The sequence below is a fragment of the Chaetodon trifascialis genome, chromosome 7, assembly GCF_039877785.1.
Source record: "Chaetodon trifascialis isolate fChaTrf1 chromosome 7, fChaTrf1.hap1, whole genome shotgun sequence".
NCBI lineage: Eukaryota > Metazoa > Chordata > Actinopteri > Chaetodontiformes > Chaetodontidae > Chaetodon > Chaetodon trifascialis.
This window is the reverse complement of record NC_092062.1, coordinates 27,878,922-27,902,824: the sequence shown is the minus strand read 5'-3', so window position 1 is coordinate 27,902,824 and position 23,903 is coordinate 27,878,922. Positions and strand designations below refer to the sequence as shown.

The following is a 23,903-nucleotide window of genomic DNA, read 5'->3' as shown; positions in this document are numbered from 1 at the left end:
TATCTTTCCAATAATAGTTGAGATATTCAGAGCAGTGGACCTCACACATGTGCTCTTTGACACCTGAAGGTCTCCTGGAAGCCGTGTGTCAGGACTGCGTGGATTCAGACACGTTCCTGAGAGGCAGACATGTTTGTTATCTCTGGAAACTCTACAAGCAATACAGTGTTTGAACAAAGTTTCATGTATAATTATGCAAAGGCAGTATCATCTTTTATATCTCTTATGGAGACATCTTTTTTTATCAGCATGTTACTTTATATTTATTTGATTTTACTTTTTGATTTTACCTTATTGTATTTTTATCTGGTCCAGTTTACTTTTCTTACAGTTTCTGTTCAACCATTTGCTCTAATTATTGTTAATTTGTTGGCTTATGTGAAGCATCCTGTTGCTTTATGTGAATCATTCTATAAATAAGGATCTTTATTATGAATATAATTATGTCATGAACCATTTTAAGTTGCTACAAAGTCACAATGTCGCTGTCTGAGTGGAGGAAATTATATGAAAATGACAAAATAGGAAAATAAGAAAATGTTGCAAATAATTTGGGTTTCATGTACAAACAGAAATAAACTGTCAACTTCATAAACTCTGGATCATCATAATGTGCAAACAAATACTGAATAAAAACTGTTTCTGTACAGGGTCAATACACTGAGCCCAAACTCAAACCACTTTAACCTGTGTGTGAATACCGCCACCTGCTGGACATCTGGGGAAACTGCAGAAAAATAAGAGCACACGAGTCGAACCGAAGCAAGATTTTTATTCAAAAAAAGCATATATTCAGGAATTAAAGATGCATATATACTTACATGTGTAAATAATGTTCAAATACACAAAGTGGGAAAACAATGTGCTTCAGTAGCTGCGATGTCGTTCTGCACGTCGTGTGCATACATGAGAATGTCTTTGGGGTCATGGTTTCTCACTGTTAGTCGAGGACACGCATCTCCCGCCGTTTTAGGGAGATTCCTGATTTTCTTTCTTTTTCTGTTTTTTGTAGTCTGGGTCACATCCGTCACTGAAGCTTTCAAAGGCATGACCTTCTCACTGCTTAAAATGGAAGACAGCTCGCTCCGCGGTCTCTCGCCATCTCAGTGAATTCACGGTCAATGAAAGATAAGAAAAAAAACTTCCACCGCTGAGGCGTTTGCTCTGTCAACGCAGCATCACGTTCGCTTTCTAAATGTCCATTTATTCTCTGTGTCACACTCTGCTCTTTAACTTCAGACAGCCCGCTCGCTGGCAGCAGGTTTACAGTCGACTGGCTGAGGTCGTACCAGGCGCTTTAGGGTAAAAGGGGCGAATTGGGGCATTTCGGACAGTAACGATGGAGGTGGGAATGGTGATACTTCTGTAGAGCGGTACCTGCTGGCAGGAGGAACAGAGGTAGGGCAGAAGGGTGTGGGCTGCCTAGTTGGCCGGGTGGGGCCGTCCCTCTGGGATGAGCGAGGTGAAGAAGGTGCTGATGAAGGACCACGCGGTTGTAAGGAAGCTCGGCTCAGGGAGGGCGGCGGCGGCGGCAGCAGCAGCCTGGTCCGGGTCCTGGTCCTCAGGGCCCGCACCTCCTTCCTCACCGCTGTCGTCATCCTCCATCCCTTCATCCATCAGACGTTCCTGTGAGGAGACAGTGATGTTTTCAGACAATAATCCAAACGTCGGTCTGTTCCTCAGCAGCAAATCTCCAAAATCTGATTTTAATCAAGTTTGATGGAAACTTGGGCCGTGACTCAAAGAACAAGTGAATCATTTTTGGTGCAGATCTGCATCTCGTTATGGATCCAATTATTCTTGCGCCACTTCTTAACACTGCCTGATTCTAATATTCACAAACAGATTCAAAAGCCTTCATCTGGGTGGACTCAGAGCTAAAGACAGAACAGGCTGAGAAACGTTCTCCTGCTAACCATTTCCTGTATGTCCTGGTGTCTCTCCGCCTCGTCCTGAGGAGCCCTGGCTCTTTCACCTCCTCGGAGGTTCTGCTGATCCGGCCTGAAGGGAAACCAACCGGCCTGATGCCTGGAACAAACACAAACACAAACGTAAGCGCACTAGGACTTGGCTTTAAAGCTTTATCTTCACAGTGGAGTGTGAACTGCTCACAGGTAGACAAGCAGCATGGCGCCGACCACCATGACAAAGCGGCTGAAGGAGGAGTAGAAGTAAACGATGCTGAGCAGGACGCCGGCGCGAGACACCGTGTACAACCAGTCCAGCCAATCGCGGTTCAGCTCGTCGTCGTTTAACACCGCCCCGCCCTGCGCGTTCATCTGGATGTTGGGGTTGGCCGGCTGGTTCTCGGGTAAAGGGTTGGGGTCCGGGTTGGGCCCCAGCGGGGGCTGCACGGCCTCGTTGGGCTGGGCGGGTTGATGGGGTGAGGAGGAGGAGGAGGAGGGAGAGGAGGGAGGGGAGGTGCTGGGAGGCTGAGAGGCAGCTACTGCCGCTTGACTGATAAGAGGAGGTGAAAAGGAGACAGAAAGGAGGAGTCACATACATGATTGGACACCTGACCGTCACACCTACACGAGCTGTGATTTGTTCATTCAAGCAGTCAAACACACAAACCCCCTCAGATACTATTATTATTTTTAATGACTGTGATAAAGCAGAAAATAGAGTAAATCCACCAAATCACCGTCCAACACACTTCACACACACATTCCTTTGACTTACTATTGCATGTAGTAGTGACGCGCATACATCTGCTGCCACCACAGCATCTGCATGGGCATGTACATGGGATGGGGGGGCATGTTGGCCGGAAGGCCGCCTTGTAAGGGGACCTGGGCTCCATCTGGCCTGTGGGGGAATGTCATGTTTGTCATTAAATACATTAACATTAAAGGCTTTTTTTAAAGCTTCTGGCTGCTTAAACTGATCGTCTGCACAGTCACAATCGCAGGCCGCAGACTCATTCTTCAGTTCTGCTTTCAGTGGAATTCAGTCCAACACAACAACACAACTGAACGACAATGTGCTGAATCAGAAACTCTCACAGGATCAACAAAACCTGATTATGAGAAGCTTCTTAAAGGTCTGACTCTGTGCAGCCTGTACACTTCCTGTACATGAGGTACTTTGACGTACATCTGAAGAGTCGGCTGGGACTCAGATTTGCTCTGGAGTCTGTGTGTTTAACACATGAGATGTCTCCATGAAAGAAAGCACACTGTGTGACAGCACAGAGTGAGCAGAGCTGCTTAAAGGACCAGTGTTCAGGATCTGGTGGCATCTAGTACTGAATACCCCTCAGCCTCCTCTACGGTAGCTGCTGAAGACATGCTGTGAATATTCTAGATTTCTGCAAACAGACGCCCTTAACGCTGAAAAGTCGATGAACACAAGTTTATCTGAGTTGCACTTGGTGTCAGAGACTCGCTCACCACTGAGGGACGCTCTGAGGGTCGTACTGGGGGAAGCCGCCGCGGTACCTCAGCCCATCGTAACTCCCTGGGACAGAAGAGGAAGAGGCCGGCTGACTGTCCGGATTTGGTGTGCTGGCAGGGGAGGCAGAGCCGGCGGCGTCTGAACTCTGAGAGACGAGATATGATTGTAAGATGAGAAAAGGTGGACTGTTTCAGAGGCAGCGTGACCACAAACAAAAGCGATGGAAGACACACACGAAAGCCAATAAACATGGATTTCCTGTTGATGGCGTTTGCACACATCAGAAAATCAGTTTTCATTCCAAAGCTTCATGAATGTGTGGAGACCAGAGGGAAAAGGAGAAGCACCCGTTTTGAGATCAGTCATGAATCTGAGCGGTCACAAACAGATTTCATTTTCACTTTCAGTATGAAGTGGGACCTTATTTTACATTCATTTTCTATCCCTGTCCTGCAGTGTGGGGTTGGCTGGTACGACGGTGCACAGCGTGCAGCAGTGGAAATGTGTGGACGGGTCGGTGCACTTACGCCGGAGTCAGAGGCAGAAGAGCTGGGTGTGGACGGGCTCCGAGGCATGGGCGAGGCTGGGGGGCTGTGAGAGGTGCACACCAGATGCATCATGTGGTATTCATCCTGCTGCAGGTCGACAGGTCCAAGACGAGGAGGAGGAGGAGGAGGAGGAGGTGGTGAAGACAGTGACAGAGCAGAGACAAAACAAGGAACAGAGAGACGCAGAGAGAGACGATTAGAGTGGAAGCAGCCAGAAGTCAGACTCGACACAAAGCTCAGCCTTTGTTCAGAAATCACATCAGATCAGCTTTTGTTTCCCACGCAGCCTGTTTCACTTCCCTCACACACACACACGCACGCACGCACGCACGCACGCACGCACGCACGCACGCACGCACACACACGCACACAAGCAAAAAATGGCAGATTGAATTTGGACTGTGGGGAATAATAACAGATCCTTTTTCAGTATTTTCTGACTCTTCACAAAATAAAAGATTCAGCAGTCGATAAAATAACCTGCAGATGAATCAACAATGGGAATAATCATCAGCTGCAGCCCTATAGGATTACATGTCGTTTAAATCCATCAAATAATCATGAACTTTGATCACATATTAGCTGCTGTTTGGCCAAACTAATCTTGTGTTTGTTCAAGTGATTAAATTCATTACTGATTAACGACAAACTAATGAGGCTTGTGTGTCGATGCTGCTGCTGTTACTGCACTCAAATCCTCACTCATCCCAGTTCATTAGATGTGTACAGCACCATCTAACATTAATATGTTAGTGCTCATTATGTGATGATGTAAAACACTTTTAATTAAGTCAGCCATTTCTGGGCAAACGGCGTTTGATCACATCAACAGTGACGGGCCCTCGGGTGTGCATGACAAGTCGAACTCAAGCAGCTGAAACAAATCTAAAGGAGCACGTGGTCAGCAGCTGAATTCTGACAAACCACAGATGACGAATGAAAGAGCGTTCGTGAGGATAAACATCAATCACACATGTATGGTTTCCTGCAGGTTGGGGATGATGCACACAGCACTGAGCACCAAGAACTGACTGCACAACAGCAATGAATTCACAAGATACCCGATAACTGTACTTTCAGAAACGTGCCACAGAATGAAGAACATTTAAAAGCGTGTTTAGGATCGAGACTTGCATCAGCGCTAAGCACTGCTCATGCATCACCTGCATGCACAGACACTCTTACCTTTCTAAGCACATCTCTGAGCTGCAGGTGGTCTTGAAGGAGCCTTCCTGAGTACACCAGCCGCTGGTCTTTGGACAGCTACGACACAAACATGCATGATAAAGATGGTGTCTCTTCAGTTAACGTTTCAAATGAGCTCTGAGATCTTGTGGCTGTTCCTCAGACAGAAGCTGCAACATTGGGTGAAACTGATACCGCAAAGGGCCTGAGAGCAGATCTGGGTCTAGCAGCTAAAATTAACCTCGACGTCAACAAACGATTCCACGGTCGAAAATAAACTTTTAGCCTCGGCTTTGAAGCCAACCTGTGAGAGAAGCGCTGAGGAAAAGCTGGACAATCCAACAATCCAGACACCTGGGAAAAGACAGGCGAGACGGTTTTCTGCTGCTTCAAAGGTCAAACATGAATGTTGAACCTCGTTAACAAACCCGCTCTCAGGATTCACTCTCAGCTGCCTCTGTCATGACCGGCCGGCTGTAATCCAGGACAAACACTTTCTCGCAGGCTCTAACGATCCCAGTCGAGCGAGGGCGAAGAATTACATGAAATGTCAAATCCTTCATGTGTGCGAAGTGATTAGGCACCTCTGGATTGATTGCTACTCACCGTCATGTCCTTTTATGACAGCTGGAGAATAAAGACAACAGAAACTCGCCTTGTTCTCACTGACAGATAAACTGGATGAACGTGAGCTTTGTTCTGTCTTCTCTAAAACGGTTTTTCTCCTCCTGCAGCCCGATCTGATCATTCGACACGAGGCATTTTCTTTGTGCTTTTACGGAGGAGGAGAAAGCCAAACTTTAATTGACGCCTCTGATGTTGCAAAGCAGCCAAATGAGCACCTCTCTGCTGAGTACAGCAGGAGACTATTATTTGAAGTTTCCTCTCAAAAACCAAGACACAGCCCCCCTTCCAGCCTTTCAGCACATGTAACTTGCTGCTGTGGTGACACAGATTTGCTCTTCAGATCACTGACTGGTGCGTCTGTTTGCTCTTCAAACTGGAGATTCTGCAGTCGAAGCGGTCTAAAAGATTGAAGTCTGAGGAATAGAAGCACATGTGAAAACGAGCTCCCCGAGTAACTGATGAAAACCCGGCAGCCTCTTCGTCTAATGCTAACATCAAGAGGAGGAGTTTCTCACGATGTGTGTGAGCAGAGGGCGGGTGCTCTGCTGTGCACAAACCAACACAATGCGCCTATTAACAACCTGCACACGGCCACACACGGGGTTAAGACAGAGCGTTGCATTTAACCATGTGACTGACACACACAGATGTTTAGAGAAGAATCTGATTGGTCCCCTTGTCTTACATCATATCAAACTGAATATCTTTGGCTTCGACGGCTAAACACACACAAGAAAAGCTATTTGAAGACATCAGCTCAACTGTTAATTGTCAGCTGCAGCCCAAAATCTGTCTTATACTTGAGTCAAAGGTGAAAAGGCATGTAGCTCTGTGTCCACCTAAACATCCTCATCAGCTTTGAGGGACCCCTCCTGGTCCATGACAAAGCAGCACCAACACAACACAACCATCGACTGTGAGGGCTGCTCACCGGTTTGCTGGGGTACACGTTGGAGATGTGACTCTTCAGCCTCTCCACGGTCCAGTTGAGGAAGCAGTTAATGGTCTGGTCTTCATACTTCTGGTTGGGGGCCTTGATGACCAGGGTTACAGGACTATCAAGTGCTCCAGAGTCCATGGCTCATATTACTGGCAGGGTGGGCTCTGAAGAATCTGAGCTCAGGAGGATTTAGCGTCCCAACTCAGGACTCACCTGAGGAGAAAGTTCCCTCAAATCCTCCCCATTCTGGCCTCAGCAACGCACCTAAAACAGTCCCTGCGATGGGTGGGGGGCGTGGGTCCCCCTCTACAGCATCTGCTTCATCTGTGGGAGAAGTTGGTGGATTCCAGCTTTACGGAAGGGAATCCCTCTGTGACCGTTTGGGGATTTCTGGTGAGAAAAAGGAAGAGTCTCTTTACTGCGAAGGAAGTGTTTCATACACTGTCAACATGGAATAAAACCATCAGAATAACGAATGCTTTCATTTTCACAATGTACAGCTCAGAATGTATTTTCTCAAACGGACAGCAGAATGCATTTGATAGGGATTATTTAAAGGCAGCATGTGGTAATCTCATTAAAGTTTCACCCAGTACTACAGCTGTTGGACAACAATTGAGCTCTGTGGCACAGAGGAATCAGATAACAGGGACTGGCTTCACGCAGCGTTGTCAGGATCAATTCAATGTTTTGGTCTTTACATGGGATTTGTTGACCGTAAGGAAAATAAAGAATATCACCGGGCAGCGGAGCGCACACAGTGGATTTAAGTTTTCTTGCTGGTTACAGTCACACGCGTCTGTATGTCATAGCGAGGGAAGAATCGAGCCTCAAACAGAAAGTAACTGCTGCTCAGGTGTGGGTCACGAGCTCCCACTTCCTCACACCTGCCGTGTTGCGTCATCTTCACAGTAAAACCGTCAAAACAACCGACTACCTGTAAATCCCCCCCCCCCCCCCCCCCCCCCAAGCTAGGTGGCTTCGCGGTTAAGTTAGCTAAACACGCCGTTAGCTCTCCACAAACCAGCAAACACACGCGCGAGTCTCGCCTTAAAAGACGAGTCCCGTCGAGCAGCTCTGCTCATGTTTTGACCCTTGTCATGACGCCAGGGTAACAGGGTTAGCTTGCTGGCTAACGTTAGCTCCCCTGCTGCTTCACAGAAATTCGGTTGACCTGTCGAACCGTTCCCGCCGTGACAACACACGTCACCGCCAAACGGCGCGAACCGAAGTCAGGTTAACGCTTCAGAGAGTTTGCTTCTTGTACCTGTTCGCTCCTGTGCTACCGTCGTCTCTCCGTCCCAGCTCGGCTCGCCTGCCTTGTTGTTGTAATGTCGGGTGTGAGACCGGAAGTACGTCATCGCCCCTCCGCAACAGCTGATCAGGAAAAGAAACCGCTAAGCAGCCAGAGAGACGGATACGATACAGCGCTTTAATTTGTAAACAATGGCATGAAGTTACCAAAGTAACTCTGAAATTACTATGACAAAGAAACGGCGTAGCTAGCTCTTTAGCTAGCTATAGGGCTAACTGATCTTTGGTGACGTGGTCGTAAGGACCGTAGCACCGCTGAGTGTCACGATGCGCGCATTCATTTTGTAGTTCCCGGAACTGAAACAGGTGGCGCACCAGTTTCAGTGACCCGACCAGGAAATTCACTGCAAACGTTTTTAATAGACATTTTCAACATATTGTAATTTATTGACTGACTGTTTTACTGTTTGCAAAAATGGTGCTTGTCCTTGTTTTTATGTTCATTCTGTCTTTTTTTATTGTGATGTGAGATTTGCTTTGTTTTAAAGCACTTTGAGCTGCATTTCTTGTATGAAAGGTGCTGTGCAAATAGTTTATCATCATCATTATTACTAATATTATTATTAAACAGTTTTTGTTCTTTACATTTCTCATATACATGATTATTTGTCCTGACATTCATGAATATCTGACATGACCCAAGTCCGGTGGGAGCAACATTTTTTTTGGAATAGCAAAATCCAGTGTGTGATTAAAAAGAAAAAACATACAGAGCGCAGTAATAAATTATAGCTGACAGTCATGATCATCAAGAAGCACATACAAAGTCAATAAAGTATGTAAAACATTATAATGTTTTCTAAGTCTAAAGGGCTGCAGCAGAGGAGAGAAAAGCCCGAGCATTATTCACAAACTTTTATTAATTCACTGCACACCTCTGAAGAAGATACCTGAGTGTGTGTTTTCCAGGTTAACCTTCCAGCCAAACGCTCGGTTCTCTGGTTGTTTAAAGTCAAAGCTTGTTGGCTACAGTTTCAGTTTGTGCAGGACCTCTTTGGTCAACTGTTTACTGTACCGGTTGATCTTCCAGTGTCCAGGCATCCATCCCAGCAGAAAGCGATGAAAATCTGTCCAGGCAAAGGCAAACATCTCCCTCCACTCTTCCTCCAGGGCAACAAAGTCCACCTCTTTTTTCACAGATAGCTTTAACTCCGTGAAATAGAAGTCCAGCAGGCCTGGCACCCTCTTTTCACACTCCCTCTCCTCCATACAGCTGCCTAAAAAATACACAACATCTTTCATCCCACAGCCGCCACCAACATACTGAAAGTCCACTGCTGCCACTTCCTGTCCACTCTGGGAGAAGCAGAAATTGGCTAATTTGGCGTCTCCGTGAACGATGGTCTTGAAGCGGCATTCGTTGAGTATCCTGTCAACGTCTCCTGCAGCTGCTTTGACCTCGGCGTCGTCCATCGCCTCCAACTCGTCCGGCCGGGTCTCCAGGTGCCAGTAGGTACCGACAGGCCACAGCCCCTCTGGTGCCACACCCAGGAACAGAGCATGGAAGTGGGCAAGCCAGCTGAGGCAAGCCTTTATTTCTCTGTCCTTCACGCTGGTCCTACAACAAAAACGAGCTTCTTTAAAAAACTGTTGGATTTGCACCTGGAGAATCTGGAACTTGCTGCAGCCCAGCTGTTCACCCAATCTGGATGTTTTACAGACACATTTCTTTTTTCTGCTCCTACAAAATGTTAATTAGCATTGATTTGATGGCCTCCACTTTGCAGAGCGACAGACAACCCAGTATTTCATACCTTCTCTGATCATAACCAACCCCATCCAGATCCTCCAGCACAATCAGCATCTCGTCTCCATGGGAACAAGCAGCCAGGCAGGCAGGGATCCGACAGCTCTGATTGGTGGAATAGTTCTGGTACCAGTGCGTCTCCACCTGGTAGGATCTCACTTTGCGTCTGTGGGAGCGATCCGTGTTCCAGCCGCCGGGATGCTCGGCCTCCTCTGGAAACTTGACATGTTTGACGACCACAGAGGGCCGGTCACAGCCCTCCAGGTGCAGCCTGACTATCTCCCCATAGCCACTCCACAGAGTCTGGATCTTTGCACCAACACGCAGAGATGAAGCGCCACACGCCTGCAGGACAAGATCCTGGTACTCCTGCTTCATCTCTGGTCAGAGCTGGACCATAGAGGACGCACAGTGAATGTTATAGCATCTTTAAACAATCAAACATTTACTCAGGTACTACACTTGAGAGCAAATTCAAAGTACTTGTATTTTGATTTTGTCCAACTCCATACTTCACCAGATCTCAGAGGCCAATATTGTACTATTTACTCCCACTATTTGTCTTTAGTTACATTTCATTTGTCAGGACTTTTACTTGCAGTACTTCCACAGTGTGGTATTAGTACTTTTACTTAAGTAAAGGATTTGAAATTCACATCTCTGGCATAAAGATCATCGTGTTATTGTTGCTCACTGCTTTACAATGGGTCACCTACCTCTCACAAATGATCAGGCTTGTGAATCCAGACACCAAAAACAGGCTTTATTTCTCTCTCACACTCAGAGGATGCCACATGTAAAATTCAAAACACACAGTAAGTATGTAACAGTGCCTCACATATGCTAAAAGACTTTAAACGGAGTGTATTTGCTTTACTTTTTCTTCAGCTTCATGTCATATGCTTCTCTACAGCCAGCTGACAGGAAGTATCCAGCCTCTTGCGTCGTCTTTAAAGCTACAGACATGAACTGAAGAAGACCAGAGGGTCACTACCGCCACCTGCTGGACTGGAGTGCATCAACAGGCTTTCACAGTGACTGGGACATCTGCATGTTAGCTGTTGTAGTGTGCTTGCCTGAGAATCAAATAATGGGTACACTGCAAGCAAGAACTGCTACTGATTAATTCGGCATACTTAGAGGTGCTAATTTGTCTAAATGTAAACAGATATAGGCTTAAAAATGGGGCTCAAGGTGTAGCTCGCATCTAACTGGGGCGATCTAATACAATCAAATTCTTTAATTTCTTCCATTTTTTTCCACATTAAAGAGTTTTTTAGAGTTCGTCCTTATCTGAATGAAGTGTGTTGTGTTCTGCACACGCTGTAAAACCCCTTGAGGTAAAATCTTTAGCTTTCTCATCAGATGACAAAACAAAAGTACCTCACAGTTATACTTATGCACAGTATAAGTACGAATTCACTTTCCACCACGTGTCCTTCTCATTCATTGTTTATTAAAGTGCTATTAGAAATCTGACTGTTTTATTTCTTTATTGTGACACGCAGAAGACCACTTTCTCCCTCTGGACATATGCACTCATGAGGACCTTCTCTAAGGACAACACCTCCCCACAACGCGTGCTTCACTTTGGAGCGTGAACTTTCTAGACTTCCGTGGATGTGATTACTTCAGTAAAAGAAAAGGGGGGCGAGATCCGTTGCGATCATGAACATTTATGTGTGTGGCCGCGAATCATTAATTTTACTGTAATAAATCCTTCATTTGTCTGTAAGAATATCCTAAATCTAGCAAAACTTCTTGAACTGCAGGGATAAATCTTGAAGTAGGTTCTGGCTCTAAGACACTACACCCCTTTTAACAATAGTGGTACATTCCAAACAACTGGTCGACTGTAGCTAGCCTTCATGCCCGAGCTTCAGCAGGCTGTCAGACCCACGGACAGCAGGTTAATCGAGAACATCGCAATTTATTTGTGCCCTTATATCTATTTTTAAGCGATTCATCGCCAACATGTCTGCGCCTAAGAAAGGAGACTTGTCTTCAAGTGAAAAGGAATTGTTTGAGGTTATTACGGCAGGTAAGCCTCTCCGGCTAACGCTAATCCCTTGTGGAACCCCACACAGGGGTTAGCTCTTGTTATAAGTTGTTATATTGCTGATATATTCAGTTACATTACAAGTATTACGAAATAATGGCAGCTTAACACATTTGCTGTCCAGTGGCTAGCTTGTCAAGTCATAGCATTTGACTTCAGTCTGAGTTTGCGTGCAACGTTAGCTGACAGCTAATAATGTGTACAGTGTGTGTGTTACACAGAGTGTCTTACTTCTGACAGCTTGTTGCTGGATATAAAATAACGTTTGCATGTCAGATTCAGAGGAGTATATATTATGTATAATTACGTTATAATAGATCGATTCATGCCAATCAATCTCAGAAAAAAAGAGCTAACTTCACTGTAGAGCTGCATGAACTGCTGCTAAAGCTTGGTGTTGTATTTGTACTGCAGTAATATTGAATTTCATGTACTCAGGAAACGTTCAAGAGGCTTCAAGGCTGCTGGGCTGTAAGGATGTTCGAGTCAACTGTCTGGACGAGGTAACAGCTTTTCTGACAGGAGTGAAATCTATCAAAAGCAGGATGACACGTTTGATGATTATGATGCGTTGAATTCACTACAGTTACCTTGTTTACTTGAGTTTTAGTTAATTTATTTGCACAGGTAACAGCACACTACAAAAACATTAAAGAATCATCAAAGAATTGTGCTGGTGAGACTTTAGAAAGCCCCAATTGGTGGATAAAGTTAATCTTTTGTCTAAAATGAACCTCAGTTTTGTTATTTGAGATTTATTCATTGATTAATTTTGAGAAATGTGAATAATATAATTCAAAACTCAATTTCTAAACAGTACGTGAATTTCATTACCGCCACATGTCATTTCATATCAGAAGTGTTTTGTCTGCTTCGGGGCAGGTTTTTAATCTGGACTGTAAAACAGGTGCACGGATCTCCTGCTTCATCCCAGATCACTGATGCATCACTAAAACTGAAAGACTTACTGTCACATTTGGTTACCTATATTCATAAATTCTGTTGTATTAAAACATTTTCATAGTTTTCCTGCATCAAAGGACTTGACAGGTTTTATAAAATGTGCCTTGTATTGATCCTTGGGGACAAACACAAGTTTGCAGCTCTGCCTTGAATGTCAGTCAGAGGCTCAAATTGTCCTAAAAAGCAGGTGTGTTTCAGCACTACACTTTGTGCGTCTCACAGAAGAGAAAACCTGCTCAGATCTTTCAGAAGAGCTCCTCCTTTGTTCAGCGACATGTGTGGGATACGAGGACTTGAGTCTCTACACTGAAAGGCTTTGGAGAAGGTCCTTCACGTCCTTCAGTCTGTCACTCTTTTTGTCCGCCTGTCAAAATCAGCTGTTTGAAACATATGTTCCTGTATGTAATAGAAGCTGTGTGTTTGTGTGTTTTGTTCATGCAAAAGCGAAACTGTCCATGTAGACTGTGCACTGACTTGTTCGTCTCATCCACAGTATGGCATGACCCCCCTCATGCACGCTGCTTACAAAGGGAAAGCGGACATGTGCAGGTTGCTGCTGCAGCACGGCGCCGATGTGAACTGCAATGAGCATGAGCACGGATACACAGCGCTGATGTTTGCTGGCCTGTCAGGTATGCTCCTAACAGAACAGGTGTTGATCTTCACAGCAATGTGATTTAAGATTTCCTGTCAGTTTATTTTGAAAAGTCTCTCCCTGTATATGCTGTGACTCCTCTACCTTTGCGGTTTAGGTAAGACTGACATCACGTGGATGATGTTGGATGCGGGGGCGGAAACAGACGTTGTCAACTCCGTCGGGAGGACCGCCGCACAGATGGCCGCCTTTGTTGGTGCGTCTGGATGTGACACATGCTCATTCAAGCAAAAGTCTAGTGTTCTTAAGCCTTGTGTCATCAATGACGAGGCATCACACGGCACTTTTCTGTCAGGAACGTTTTGATCCTTAGCAACATCACCCAAAAATGCTTTTACCTGTGGTGGTCCAGTTGTAGAAAAAGCTACAATTTACAGTATTTTGAAGAGACTAAATTAGGTAAAACCAAACTTTAGGTTATTTTCTCTTCAAGATAAAATTAAAGACATGCATCAACACATATACGAATCGTCTGCTTACAACAATAATATGTGTTTGATATGTTTCTTTTGCAAAAAAATACAATTTCCACATTAAAATCCTTAAAAAGGCATCTACTCCTACCTCATTAAAAAACATCCATAATCGATGATTATGTTTATTCTGCTCATTTCTAAAGTTTTCCAGCTGGACTTTGCTGTGAAGTCCATTGTTGCTTTATGTTCTCCGGCAGCTCCACATCGCATCATGACTGACTTCCAAACTAACTGATATCTCAAATCACACTCGTAGGTTCACCCTTTAAATCTGATTTCCAGAGTGTTAACGAGCTACCGATGACTCAGCAGGTGTTGAAGTAACACAAACCAACAGTAACGTCCATTGGGAGTCAGTGCTAATGTGAGCGAGCTAGGCTAACTAGCCTCCGCTACAAGCTGAAGCTGGAACACTCAGATTTTTCCTGTTTGGCACTTATTATAGAAGTGCCTGAAAACCAAACAAATATGGATGCCTCACATCAGCCAGTGATCATCATTCAGTGTAATTAGATTTAATGGCTGTTATACTGTCGTTACAAAGTGCTTTAGTCCTCAAACAATCAGCTCTGTAATCACAGAGCTGCGCTGATGTTCTGATGCCGTGCTAGAAAATGAAAGAATATGTAGAATAGCTGCAGTATCATTGCACAGAAATGATGAGGATTCAACTTGCAGTTCAGCATTTTTTGTTTTTTCCACTTTTTTTAATTTTATAGTTCATTTCTCTTTGTGTAGAGCAGACAGATTCTTACAGTGGCTCCCACACAGACTCGTCTGTGACCTCTGAAACTGGTCTGAAAGAGCCGAAGTCGCTCGATTTGAATTTGTTTTTCACTCATGTTGAAAAATGAACCGCCTCCTCTTTTCCCTCCTCAGGGCAGCACGACTGCGTCACCGTGATCAATAACTTCTTCTCCCGCGCCAGACTCGATTACTACACCAGGACCCAGGGTCTGGAGAAAGAACCCAAGCTGCCGTCCAAACTGGCTGGACCCCTCCACAAGGTCATCATGAGCACCAACCTGAACCCAGTGAAGGTAGGACGCCGCTGGGCAGAAAGAGGCCGTGACTCAGTCATCATTTTGTTACATGTGCTCAGATGCACTCGAAATGAACCTCCTCACATCCAGCAGCTCTGTCATCCAACTGTCTCTAATGTCTCCTTGTACATTTCTGGGAAATCAGTGTGAGTGGTTCTTCATCCAAACACACCAGCTGCCAATTTCATTGATTATATTCCTTCATGCGGTGAAGAGACGAGTAATCAGAGGACTAATCAGCTGCTGCTGTCATTAGATTGATTGAAACCAGCATGCTCTTCGGCCTCTTTTGCACGAGAGCATTAAATGAGTTTGCTTTTAATACATAATAATAATTACACTTCTTCAGTACGTTTGTCTGCGTCTGCAGTCATTGCCTGTTACAGCTGAAAACTATGTGCTGACCCTTATTTTGTGTCTTCTGCGTTGCCATCTTGTCTCGTCGGTCGTCCTGTGATCTTAAGCCTGCAGCAAAGAACTGATGAGCCATTATGGATAAAAATATCTCTCTGAGCGTTGATAATTTTAGGTCTTGTGATGGTAAAAATTCGGCTGAGACGCCCTGAACGGATCAAATGACCAGCTGGAAGTGGCTGTGAGTTAAAGGAGAATTCCACCAGTTTCACACATGTTGAGTATTTGGGGATTAAAGTTGTATGAAAGCCTCTTGTGGCTGCAGAAGGGAGCTGTGCAGGATGAATTGCCTCAAGTGATGTCACCTGAGTCAGGATCAGTTGGATCTGCAGACTACAAGTTTGAGAATGAAAACAAAATCTCTTGGATGAGCAGCCACATTAGCCACTACTAGCATAATACACCCAAATTGTTGGCAGTTGAGTTGCTTTGTGGGTAATGTAGGCGCCAGGTTTTGAAGTGCAATAAAAAAGACAATATTTCTGCTTCTGCTAAATCCGGTTTTTAAACTGTCCATCGTGAATCTGACAGTGTCACAGGAGTGCAGTGTTTAAGCTTTGACTTGAAAATGAAAGAGACACAGCACCTCCCTCACTATAACCTGTGTGACGGGTGCTTGCTCACATACTGAAGTGACTGAATTAAAAATAATTGCAGGTTGAGGAGGTGGATGACTTGAAGTGAAAACATTTTAGAACAGGGGATGGGATGTGACAACAGCAAATACACATTAGTGGGGGTGTTTTATTTTGAAAGAGTAGATTTTGTGTGAAATGGAACCCGCTGAGGTTCTCCTGTGCTTCACAGATGGTGATGCTGGTGAAGGAGAACCCTCTGCTGGCCGAGGCCGAGGCTCTGGATAAATGCCGCCGGGTGATGGAGCTCATCTGCGAGAAGTGCATCAAGCAGCAGGACATGAACGAGGTGCTGGCCATGAAGATGCACTACATCAGCTGCGTGCTGGGAAAGTGCGCTTCCTTCCTGAAGGACCGCGAGGACAAGCTGGACGGCCTCATCAAGAGGTGAGGCTGCGGGGGAGTTGGCTGACGATCTGTGGCTCTTTCTAAGCACTAAACCAAAGAGCGTTTACTCTGTTCACCAAAGATTGAGGGTTTTACTCGGGTGAAGTGGAGAGCATGGGATGGAGATGTGTACAAATAATACTGCACCTGATTTATCACTGCAGCAGCAGCAGCTGGAAAAGCAGCTATAAAACCTGCAGCAGTTTTATGAAATGCACATAGTCAGAATATTAAATAGTGAGTGAGACAGAGACACCATGTCTTAATGGTGTTCTATGATTGAAGCAGCCAGTCACAGTGATTTCCTCACATATGCTCGCTTGCAGTTCTAAAAATGTTTTCTCTGCAACCAAAAATTAGGGTTAGGGTTAGGTTAGTAGGTTAGTAAGTGCAGCAGCAGAAAAACCCTGATTTTCATACTTTATTGTTTTCTAGACAAACAGCGCCGCACCGTCTTAGTTAATGACACTTCATCCAAATCAGATGAATTGAAATTTCTTGATGACAGTTGTTTAGTGATTGGCTTAATAAGTGTTTGACCCTTTCGATCCTGCAGTTTGCTGAAGGGTCGGGACAGCGACGGCTTCCCCGTGTACCAAGAGAAGTTCATCAGAGAGTGCATCCGCAAGTTTCCGTACTGTGACGCGACTCTGCTGCAGCAGCTGGTGCGGAGTATCGCTCCTGTGGAGATTGTGAGTCTGCATGACGACAGGAACAGTTCACAGATGATTATATGCAGCGACGTGATGAAAATGACCTACATGTTGAACTCTGTGTGATGCCTGATCGTTGCTTTCACAGGGGAACGACCCCACAGCTCTGTCAGTGCTGACTCAGGCCATCACGGGTCAGGTCGGCTTCATGGACGCTGAGTTTTGTACCTCCTGTGGAGAGAAGGGCGCCGAGAAGAGATGCTCCGTCTGCAAAATGGTGAGCGATGAGTGATTTTGGTACAGTCGTTTTGCTTCGTTTTCCACATAAAACAGTGTCATGTCCTTCATCAATATATAAAGAATGAAACATGCACAAGCTGCTAATATAAACTCTCTGTGCTCTATTTCTTCTCCTCTTTGTTTTGTGGCTTTTATTCGGTTTCTTCATCTCTTTGGGCACCAGGTGATCTACTGTGACCAGGCCTGCCAGAAGATGCACTGGTTCACCCACAAGAAGGTTTGCAAGATTCTCCAGGAGCAGAGAGAGAAGCAGGAGGCCGAATCAGCCAAGCTGAGGATGCAGCAGAGCAAAGGTACCTCGTCCATCTGACAGACAGAATATGAGACAGAGTAAAAGCAAAGTGCAGAGTTAACACTCCCACACACACATTACCAGCTGAAGAAGGGTACGCGATGAGAGGGGAGCACTTCATGATAATAAAATGCACAAAAGGACACAGAAAGGTCATTCTAACCAGCAAATACCTGAAATTCATTTCACTTCAAATCCACAGCCTGACTCGACCTCTGCAGGATGCTTTCATCCAGTTTCTGAGCTCACACATCGAGCAAAGACGTGTCCATGTCTGCGTTTGGGTTGGAAATGCTGAATATTAATGATTGAATATGCAGGGCTCAGTTTCTGCTCAAAAGATTAAAAAAAAACCTAAACATAGCAGCTAACACACTGCAGCTTAACCAGCTCATGGCTAACCTCGGCCTCAGACGCCTTCAGAATAAAAGCACGGTCAAACCTCACCTCGCTGTCTGTGTTTCAGAGGAGAGCAAAGCAGAGCAGGAGGCCACAGACTCCATGCAGCAGCTCTCAGTGGAGACCAACAGCGAGGACGTCCCCTCAGACTCTGCAGCGGAAACCTCAAACCCCACCTCCTCCACCCCAGCTGCTGACAACTGAGGAGCACCAACAGTCAGCGTCCACCGACTCCAGAACACATCCACACACCGCAGACAGAGCAGCCTGGCAGAGAGGCTGCAGCCAGGCGAGGCCCGGTCCAGCCAGAGATAAGAACACATATTTATTATCGACACGAGACTGTTGCAGAGGCAGGGAGACAGGAAAGCATACGAGGAGGGTTTGTGCCACAGCGGACATCTTTATGTTGTTTTTCTACGTTGATTTTCAGTTGATGTTGTCATATGTGAATGTGAAAATTGCTGATGTGTTTGTGGTAGAGGTCACTGGGGGGAATTGTGGGTAATATGCGAAGAGCTGACGGTTTGCATCAGTGCTGGAATTCTGCCTTAAGAAACTGTAGCAACCTGTGCGGGAAAGAGGTGACTGTGTAGCCAATCAGAGCTGTTTGTTTGCATCATGTGGGCGGTCTGCTGTCGGGGCGTTTGTTCTGTACCGACACTCGCGGCAGACGGGCAGTGCGACACGCGGCTGCACAATATTGACCAAAAATGTATATTTTTTAAATCTAAACGACATAAATGTGGATTTATTTTTAGTGTGTTGTGAAAGATGATGTTAATGCTCAGGATTTTCAAAGCTTTTCTCCTCAGAACGGAGCATCATTTGTCGATCACTCGTTGTTGTACACAGCACAAGAGCAGCGTGTCCAGGACCAGAAGGAAAGCATGGAGGGAGGCTGGTTTTGATATTCTGTGACGTTTTGTGCAGCCTGATTGGACAGAGACGTTTGCGTCAAACTGGTCCGACGAGGCTTCTTTTGTCCCGAACGCTGATCATTTCCAACATGTCAAACAACTTGAGCTTAATGACATTGAATAAAGACCAACTTCATCAAAGTGCCTGTTCATGATTTTGAGTTTTTCTTTTATTCTCTCAAATGTTTAATATCTCTGAGTGATGATCTGACATGAAGAAGGCGTGAAGCCTGGAACGTTGGTCCTTCCTCATATTAATGCATCCTATTATTATTCTTTGTCTTATTTCAGTATTTCTTTTAGTTTGTTACCTCTTCAGGAAACAGGAAGTATAATGTTGACATGGAGTCAGTCAGTTGGCTGTGGCATACAAATTGAGCCCCTCTTTTTATGCCAATATTTGTTCACATTTTGACAAGTTGTCAACATTTAAAGTGCGATGAAGGAGCTGTTAACAGGGCCTGTTTGCATGACACCGATGGATGTACAGACAATAATAACGGTGAATCTGATACTGAAGAGACTTAAAAATGTGATGATTCTCAGGCAAATTCTGGGTTTACAGCAGCCGTTTGTCTGTCATTTCTCAGCAGATTTTAGGACATCAGCTATAATAATATCTTTGGGAAAAACATGCAGAATCTGAAGATGTGTTTATCATTCTGAGTTATAGCTGAGAAAGAAGGTGAAGATCGGGTGTGTCAGGCGTCGCTGCACCTCCATGCAGACGACGGTAACTAACTTCCTGTGTTTTGGATGACCAGCATGCACCTGTGTGTTTCACTTCAGTCAGTTCCTTGCTAATATATACAAAGAGAGACTCCATCAGAGCTGAGGAGCGGGCTGCAGAGGCCTGGTAAAGTCACCGGATCAGATTTTACACAGCTCCCTCTGGAGCCACTAAAGGCTTCGTACGACTTATTTCACATCTGCAGCTGAACCTCCTCGAGACCCGTAAACAGAGTCTGATGTGAAAATCCTCTTTATATGGACGACTCTGAGTAGGCGGGACAGTAAAATGTGCTGTGACTGATCATTCTAAACATTTTGAGTAGACCACAGATTTATTGCTGCGTGCACGTTTGTACTGTAATGAGTGGACTGTTTGCCAAGATAATCAGAGCCTCCTGTCAGCCTGCGGGCCGCGCTGCCCGTCTGCAGAAGGCCACGGACTGCAGGACGCGATGCCGCTCCGGGCTGTGCATCTGGAAGGATCTCCTCCTCTCGGCCGGCTTCACCTCTGGCAGCACAGCAGATGGAGACTGAAGTTAAAATACAGGCCACACACAAGCAGCATTTTGTGATGATATCTGACAGGCTTTGAGTGTTTCACCTCTTCTGTCTAAAACCTGGATGGAAGGCAGGCAGTGGATCATGTGGTGGCGATACCCAGGTTCATGGGAGATGGGGTTGAGGAAAAAAGCTGCAAACAAGCCCTCAGTTTCAGAAGAATCCAACAAATTCCAGACATATTCTCAGCTGTGAAGGCGAGGCAGCTGTGCCCCGAGCTTCATCACTCACTCGCAGTTTGGAGCTGCTGCATCCTCCTGAGCTCGTGCATCGTGTCCTCCAGCCCTCTGATCTGGTTGTTGTGGAGGAAAAGAAGTCGGAGGCAGGTCAGATGGTTCAGGGCTCCTGTGTGAGAGACCAGGAGGAATTCAGAGGGTTTCTTTATCAACGGCACATGAGGTGAACTCGTCTTCATCATCAGCATTAATATCAAACTGCTAAACTGTAAAATCTAAAGATCAGAAAGAACATTTTAAGCCTTTATTTGGCATTCATCGCTACATTTTCACATTATCTTCACATTCAGAGGAGAAATGAAAAAGAAATCACCAGAAACAGACTTGATGTTGTTGTTGTGGAGGTAAAGTTCAGTCAAGCAGCAGCTGAGGGAACGACGGCTGAGCTCTCGGATCTGAAAGATCCAAAATAAAAATGCATTCATCTCCCACACATTTCAAACTTTAAGTAAAAATCATCCTGTGGCTGAAATGCACTTTCACCTTGTTGTTATTCAGCCACAGCTCCCTCAGAAAGCGAAATCTCGATAAGTCAGGGACACCGGTGAGTTTCCTGTTCAGCAAAATAGCAAAAATGGTAAAGATAAGTACCAGATAGATTTGTTTTAAATACCAAAACATGTTTGTCTTACTTTGCGGCCAGGCTGAGCTGGCAAACATCGGCGTCCCTCCTTATTCCACTCTTCTGAAGAGAGTCCTGTATGTGCTGCATTTAAGGTGAGAGAAGAAGAAACTACAGATGACAGAAAGTGACATTCATGTGTCTGTGAGCTTTTAAAGGTGTCGGTGTGTCAAAAGGAGCTGCCTACCTTGTCCACCTCCATTCTCTGTCACCTTTGGACACACCTGTTGCCAGGAGACTCCATAAACAAACAAAAACAATTCTTCTGATGCATTCTTACAAAATTCACTTAATTTTATGTTTTTTTCTTTTTTATCCATGGATTGTGGTAGATTTAGGGTATTTTTTTTTGTTCAGTTTGGCACTTAGTGATTAAATACCTGCATCATTCATCTGCAGTGCAGCTAAATCTCCAGCAGAGGGCAACATCTCACCAAAATTTCATTTCAGTTTTCAGGTTTCTTCACGTTTGGGTTCCTTAATTTTTAAATCCTTGTTCCATCGGAGGCCAAGAAGAATTTCTTTTTGCCTTCTAGTCAAATGGCTGATTTCAGCGACACACACCTCCAGTCGATGCACTGACTCTCCAGAATAAACCAGTTTTCCCTGTCACTGGCGACAATGGTAGATAATAATTACTGTATATTCTGTAATTTGAGTATTTGATTTTAATAATTTTGAGTTTGGAGGATTTTCTATTTTTATTTAGGGGAAAAGGCTACTTTTCGTTGCCTGACATATTGTTAAAAGCTGTGGATACTGATATTTATTTACACAGCCGATTATAACAGTTGAGCATTTTGGGGCCTAAACGTTATTTCATTCTTTCCACAGTGAAATGAGAAGATTCCGTGTCTGCATACGTAACGAGCCTGGAACCAGGTCGACACAGCTATCATGACTTTTTCCAACATTCAAACAAGCCGCTTCACTAATAAACATGTTGTATCATGATTGTTAAATCTGTACACAAACAGAGATGTAAAAATAACAGTTTGTGGTTTCAGAGGGAGTTATGTCCTGTAACAATTTCCTGATGAACCGCAGTTTATCCATACACAGCACATCTGTGCAGCAACTGTGGCTGCAGCACATGATTCCCTGTAAAACAGCTAATTGTCATTTTTACATGTCTGTTTGTGCACAGATTACAAAGGAAATACAATGTGTTGATTAAGCTTCAGAAGTACTGGCAGGCATATTTCTGCCTCCAGTATTTATGCTAAGCTAAGCTAATTGTCTCCTGGCTCTTTGGATGGAAAGTTTGTTATTTGATTCACTTTTAATTTGCAGAGAAAAAAAGGGTCAAGCATGCAGAATCTCTTTTTGCAACCCTTTTTGGATCCTGATTAATATTTATAAGCCTCCATCCTGTATTGACTTGAGCTGCTTATGAGTGAAGCTGGGCCTGTTTATGCTCATCTCCAATATCACAACACATCTGGCATATATCAAGTTTCTGGCATATTTTCAGACTGAAGATTCACTTACACGCTAACCTAACAAATATCCAGAATGAGTCTGTGCTTTTAATTAGTGCAGCATTCAACAGGAATTTGATGCTAATGTTAGTTTTCCTTTTTATGCTAATGTCACTTTTGTTACAGAAGGCCTCTGTGCTTTTAACCTGTGCTTCCAGGTGAAGGTTTGGGCCACACACAGGTCACGTCTCACTACCTGTGGAGCTAACTTCATGTAGTCTGCGTTAGTGCTGTCACTGCTGCTCGCTGCCATTTCTCACTGTGTGTGTCCTGTCAGGTGGCCAGAACCAGCAGACGTCCATCAAAGTGCAGCATGTAGTAAGTCGCCCTTTACACCACCTGTCCCAGGGGTCGGCAGGTCAGACTGAGCAGCTTCCAGGTGTGAATGTGATCACGGTGTCACGTTTTGGAAGTTTTTAGTCAGTGGTCGTTGTGGAGGTGAGTTCATAACCTCCTGTCTTGACTCAAAGCATCGCTGCTGTTAGATACGGTTTCATGAGTTACATCACATGATGACACCTGAGCTACCTTTGCTCGCTAATGACGATCTTGAGGTGAGACTGAAAGCTCCTGAAAAACTTGGCTTTGTGTTGAGATTATTTTGTCACACGTACTGTAAGGAATATATTGTATTTTATTCGTTGATAATATTTTGTATTAATAATCTGAATATGAAATGTCACTAAAATGACTGTATCAAATAAATATAGTGGAGTAAAAAGTACACGCTGAAAAATAGTGGACTAGAAGTATTCTCAGGGAATAACTGAAACGAATAAGACACATCCCTCCATCCATCATACGTCGTCAGTTGGGATCTCTGCCAAAACCTGTTGCCACGATGACCTTTCTTTCCTGGCTTTTTTCCAGGTGTTGTGCATTCCTGTTGTCCCCCTCCGGTCGCCCTCGCCACACCTCCCGTCACTACATGTGGGCGCTTCCTGATCATGCACACACTCCTGCCCTGCTGCTTGTCAATATGCTATTAACCCGGCCACCTTTCATTTCCCGTGAGGGTGAGGGGCAGCGGAGTTCCTGCCGCTGAGTTTCACCGCTGCTCCAAGTCGCACCGAGGGGGAGTCAGCTCTCAGCTTTGTGTTTCTTTACATGGTGAGAGCACAAAAAGCTGGGGCCTATCATATTCACTTTTCAGCATTCATTCAGCCCGGTCCCATAAGACGCTCACAGGGGCGTCCAAGTGTAAACAGTCTTGTGAGAAGAGCCGGCCATGTTGCCCTTTATTTTCCCTCGGAAGTGGAGTGAATGAGCCTCTGGTGCTCTTGTTTGAGGAAGGACAAAAGAGAGAGGAAACAATAACACA

General features: G+C 45.0%; 4 protein-coding genes across 4 annotated transcripts; 1 reads left to right on the top strand and 3 right to left on the bottom strand.

Annotated features, from left to right (window-relative positions):
• Nucleotides 1–756: 756 nt before the first annotated feature.
• Nucleotides 757–8,314, bottom strand: herpud2 (HERPUD family member 2). Its single transcript, XM_070967055.1, has 9 exons — nt 7,964–8,314; nt 6,688–7,086; nt 5,130–5,207; nt 3,924–4,031; nt 3,393–3,541; nt 2,683–2,808; nt 2,113–2,457; nt 1,917–2,028; nt 757–1,626 (listed from the first exon to the last, which is right to left on the bottom strand). Exons 2-9 carry the CDS (start codon nt 6,832–6,834, stop codon nt 1,423–1,425), a joined length of 1,269 nt encoding a protein of 422 aa, XP_070823156.1. The 5' UTR covers nt 6,835–7,086; nt 7,964–8,314; the 3' UTR covers nt 757–1,422.
• pkdc (protein kinase-like domain containing) lies at nt 8,109–10,690 on the bottom strand. The gene is made up of 3 exons (XM_070967056.1): nt 10,474–10,690; nt 9,765–10,147; nt 8,109–9,568 (listed from the first exon to the last, which is right to left on the bottom strand). Exons 2-3 carry the CDS (start codon nt 10,133–10,135, stop codon nt 8,977–8,979), a joined length of 963 nt encoding a protein of 320 aa, XP_070823157.1. The 5' UTR covers nt 10,136–10,147; nt 10,474–10,690; the 3' UTR covers nt 8,109–8,976.
• A 923-nt stretch (nt 10,691–11,613) lies between these two features.
• Nucleotides 11,614–18,921, top strand: ankmy2a (ankyrin repeat and MYND domain containing 2a). The gene is made up of 10 exons (XM_070967387.1): nt 11,614–11,798; nt 12,255–12,319; nt 13,273–13,411; nt 13,532–13,630; nt 14,790–14,950; nt 16,175–16,389; nt 16,946–17,081; nt 17,191–17,319; nt 17,506–17,635; nt 18,101–18,921. The coding sequence occupies exons 1-10, from the start codon at nt 11,732–11,734 to the stop codon at nt 18,235–18,237; spliced, it is 1,278 nt and encodes a 425-aa protein (XP_070823488.1). The 5' UTR covers nt 11,614–11,731; the 3' UTR covers nt 18,238–18,921.
• A 1,162-nt stretch (nt 18,922–20,083) lies between these two features.
• On the bottom strand, nt 20,084–21,303 carry LOC139334207 (leucine-rich repeat-containing protein 72). The gene is made up of 7 exons (XM_070966966.1): nt 21,289–21,303; nt 21,112–21,185; nt 20,963–21,032; nt 20,793–20,874; nt 20,475–20,588; nt 20,287–20,376; nt 20,084–20,193 (listed from the first exon to the last, which is right to left on the bottom strand). Exons 1-7 carry the CDS (start codon nt 21,301–21,303, stop codon nt 20,084–20,086), a joined length of 555 nt encoding a protein of 184 aa, XP_070823067.1.
• Nucleotides 21,304–23,903: the final 2,600 nt, after the last annotated feature.

Bases quoted from the DNA above. Each gene is read 5' to 3' on its own strand.
- herpud2 (XM_070967055.1), bottom strand. From the start codon at position 6,834: ATGGACTCTGGAGCACTTGATAGTCCTGTAACCCTGGTCATCAAGGCC. The intron at 2,458-2,682 runs GTAAGTCAAAGG...TCCTCTTATCAG, and splicing joins CGTCACTACTACATGCAATA to TCAAGCGGCAGTAGCTGCCT. The intron at 2,029-2,112 runs GTGAGCAGTTCA...TGTTTGTTCCAG, and splicing joins GCCATGCTGCTTGTCTACCT to GCATCAGGCCGGTTGGTTTC.
- pkdc (XM_070967056.1), bottom strand. From the start codon at position 10,135: ATGAAGCAGGAGTACCAGGATCTTGTCCTGCAGGCGTGTGGCGCTTCA. The intron at 9,569-9,764 runs GTATGAAATACT...TTTTTGTTGTAG, and splicing joins GTTGGTTATGATCAGAGAAG to GACCAGCGTGAAGGACAGAG.
- ankmy2a (XM_070967387.1), top strand. From the start codon at position 11,732: ATGTCTGCGCCTAAGAAAGGAGACTTGTCTTCAAGTGAAAAGGAATTG. The intron at 17,320-17,505 runs GTGAGCGATGAG...TTTGGGCACCAG, and splicing joins GATGCTCCGTCTGCAAAATG to GTGATCTACTGTGACCAGGC. The intron at 17,636-18,100 runs GTACCTCGTCCA...TCTGTGTTTCAG, and splicing joins GAGGATGCAGCAGAGCAAAG to AGGAGAGCAAAGCAGAGCAG.
- LOC139334207 (XM_070966966.1), bottom strand. The intron at 21,033-21,111 runs GTAAGACAAACA...TTTGCTGAACAG, and splicing joins CAGCTCAGCCTGGCCGCAAA to GAAACTCACCGGTGTCCCTG. The intron at 20,589-20,792 runs GTGATTTCTTTT...TCTCTCACACAG, and splicing joins CAACATCAAGTCTGTTTCTG to GAGCCCTGAACCATCTGACC.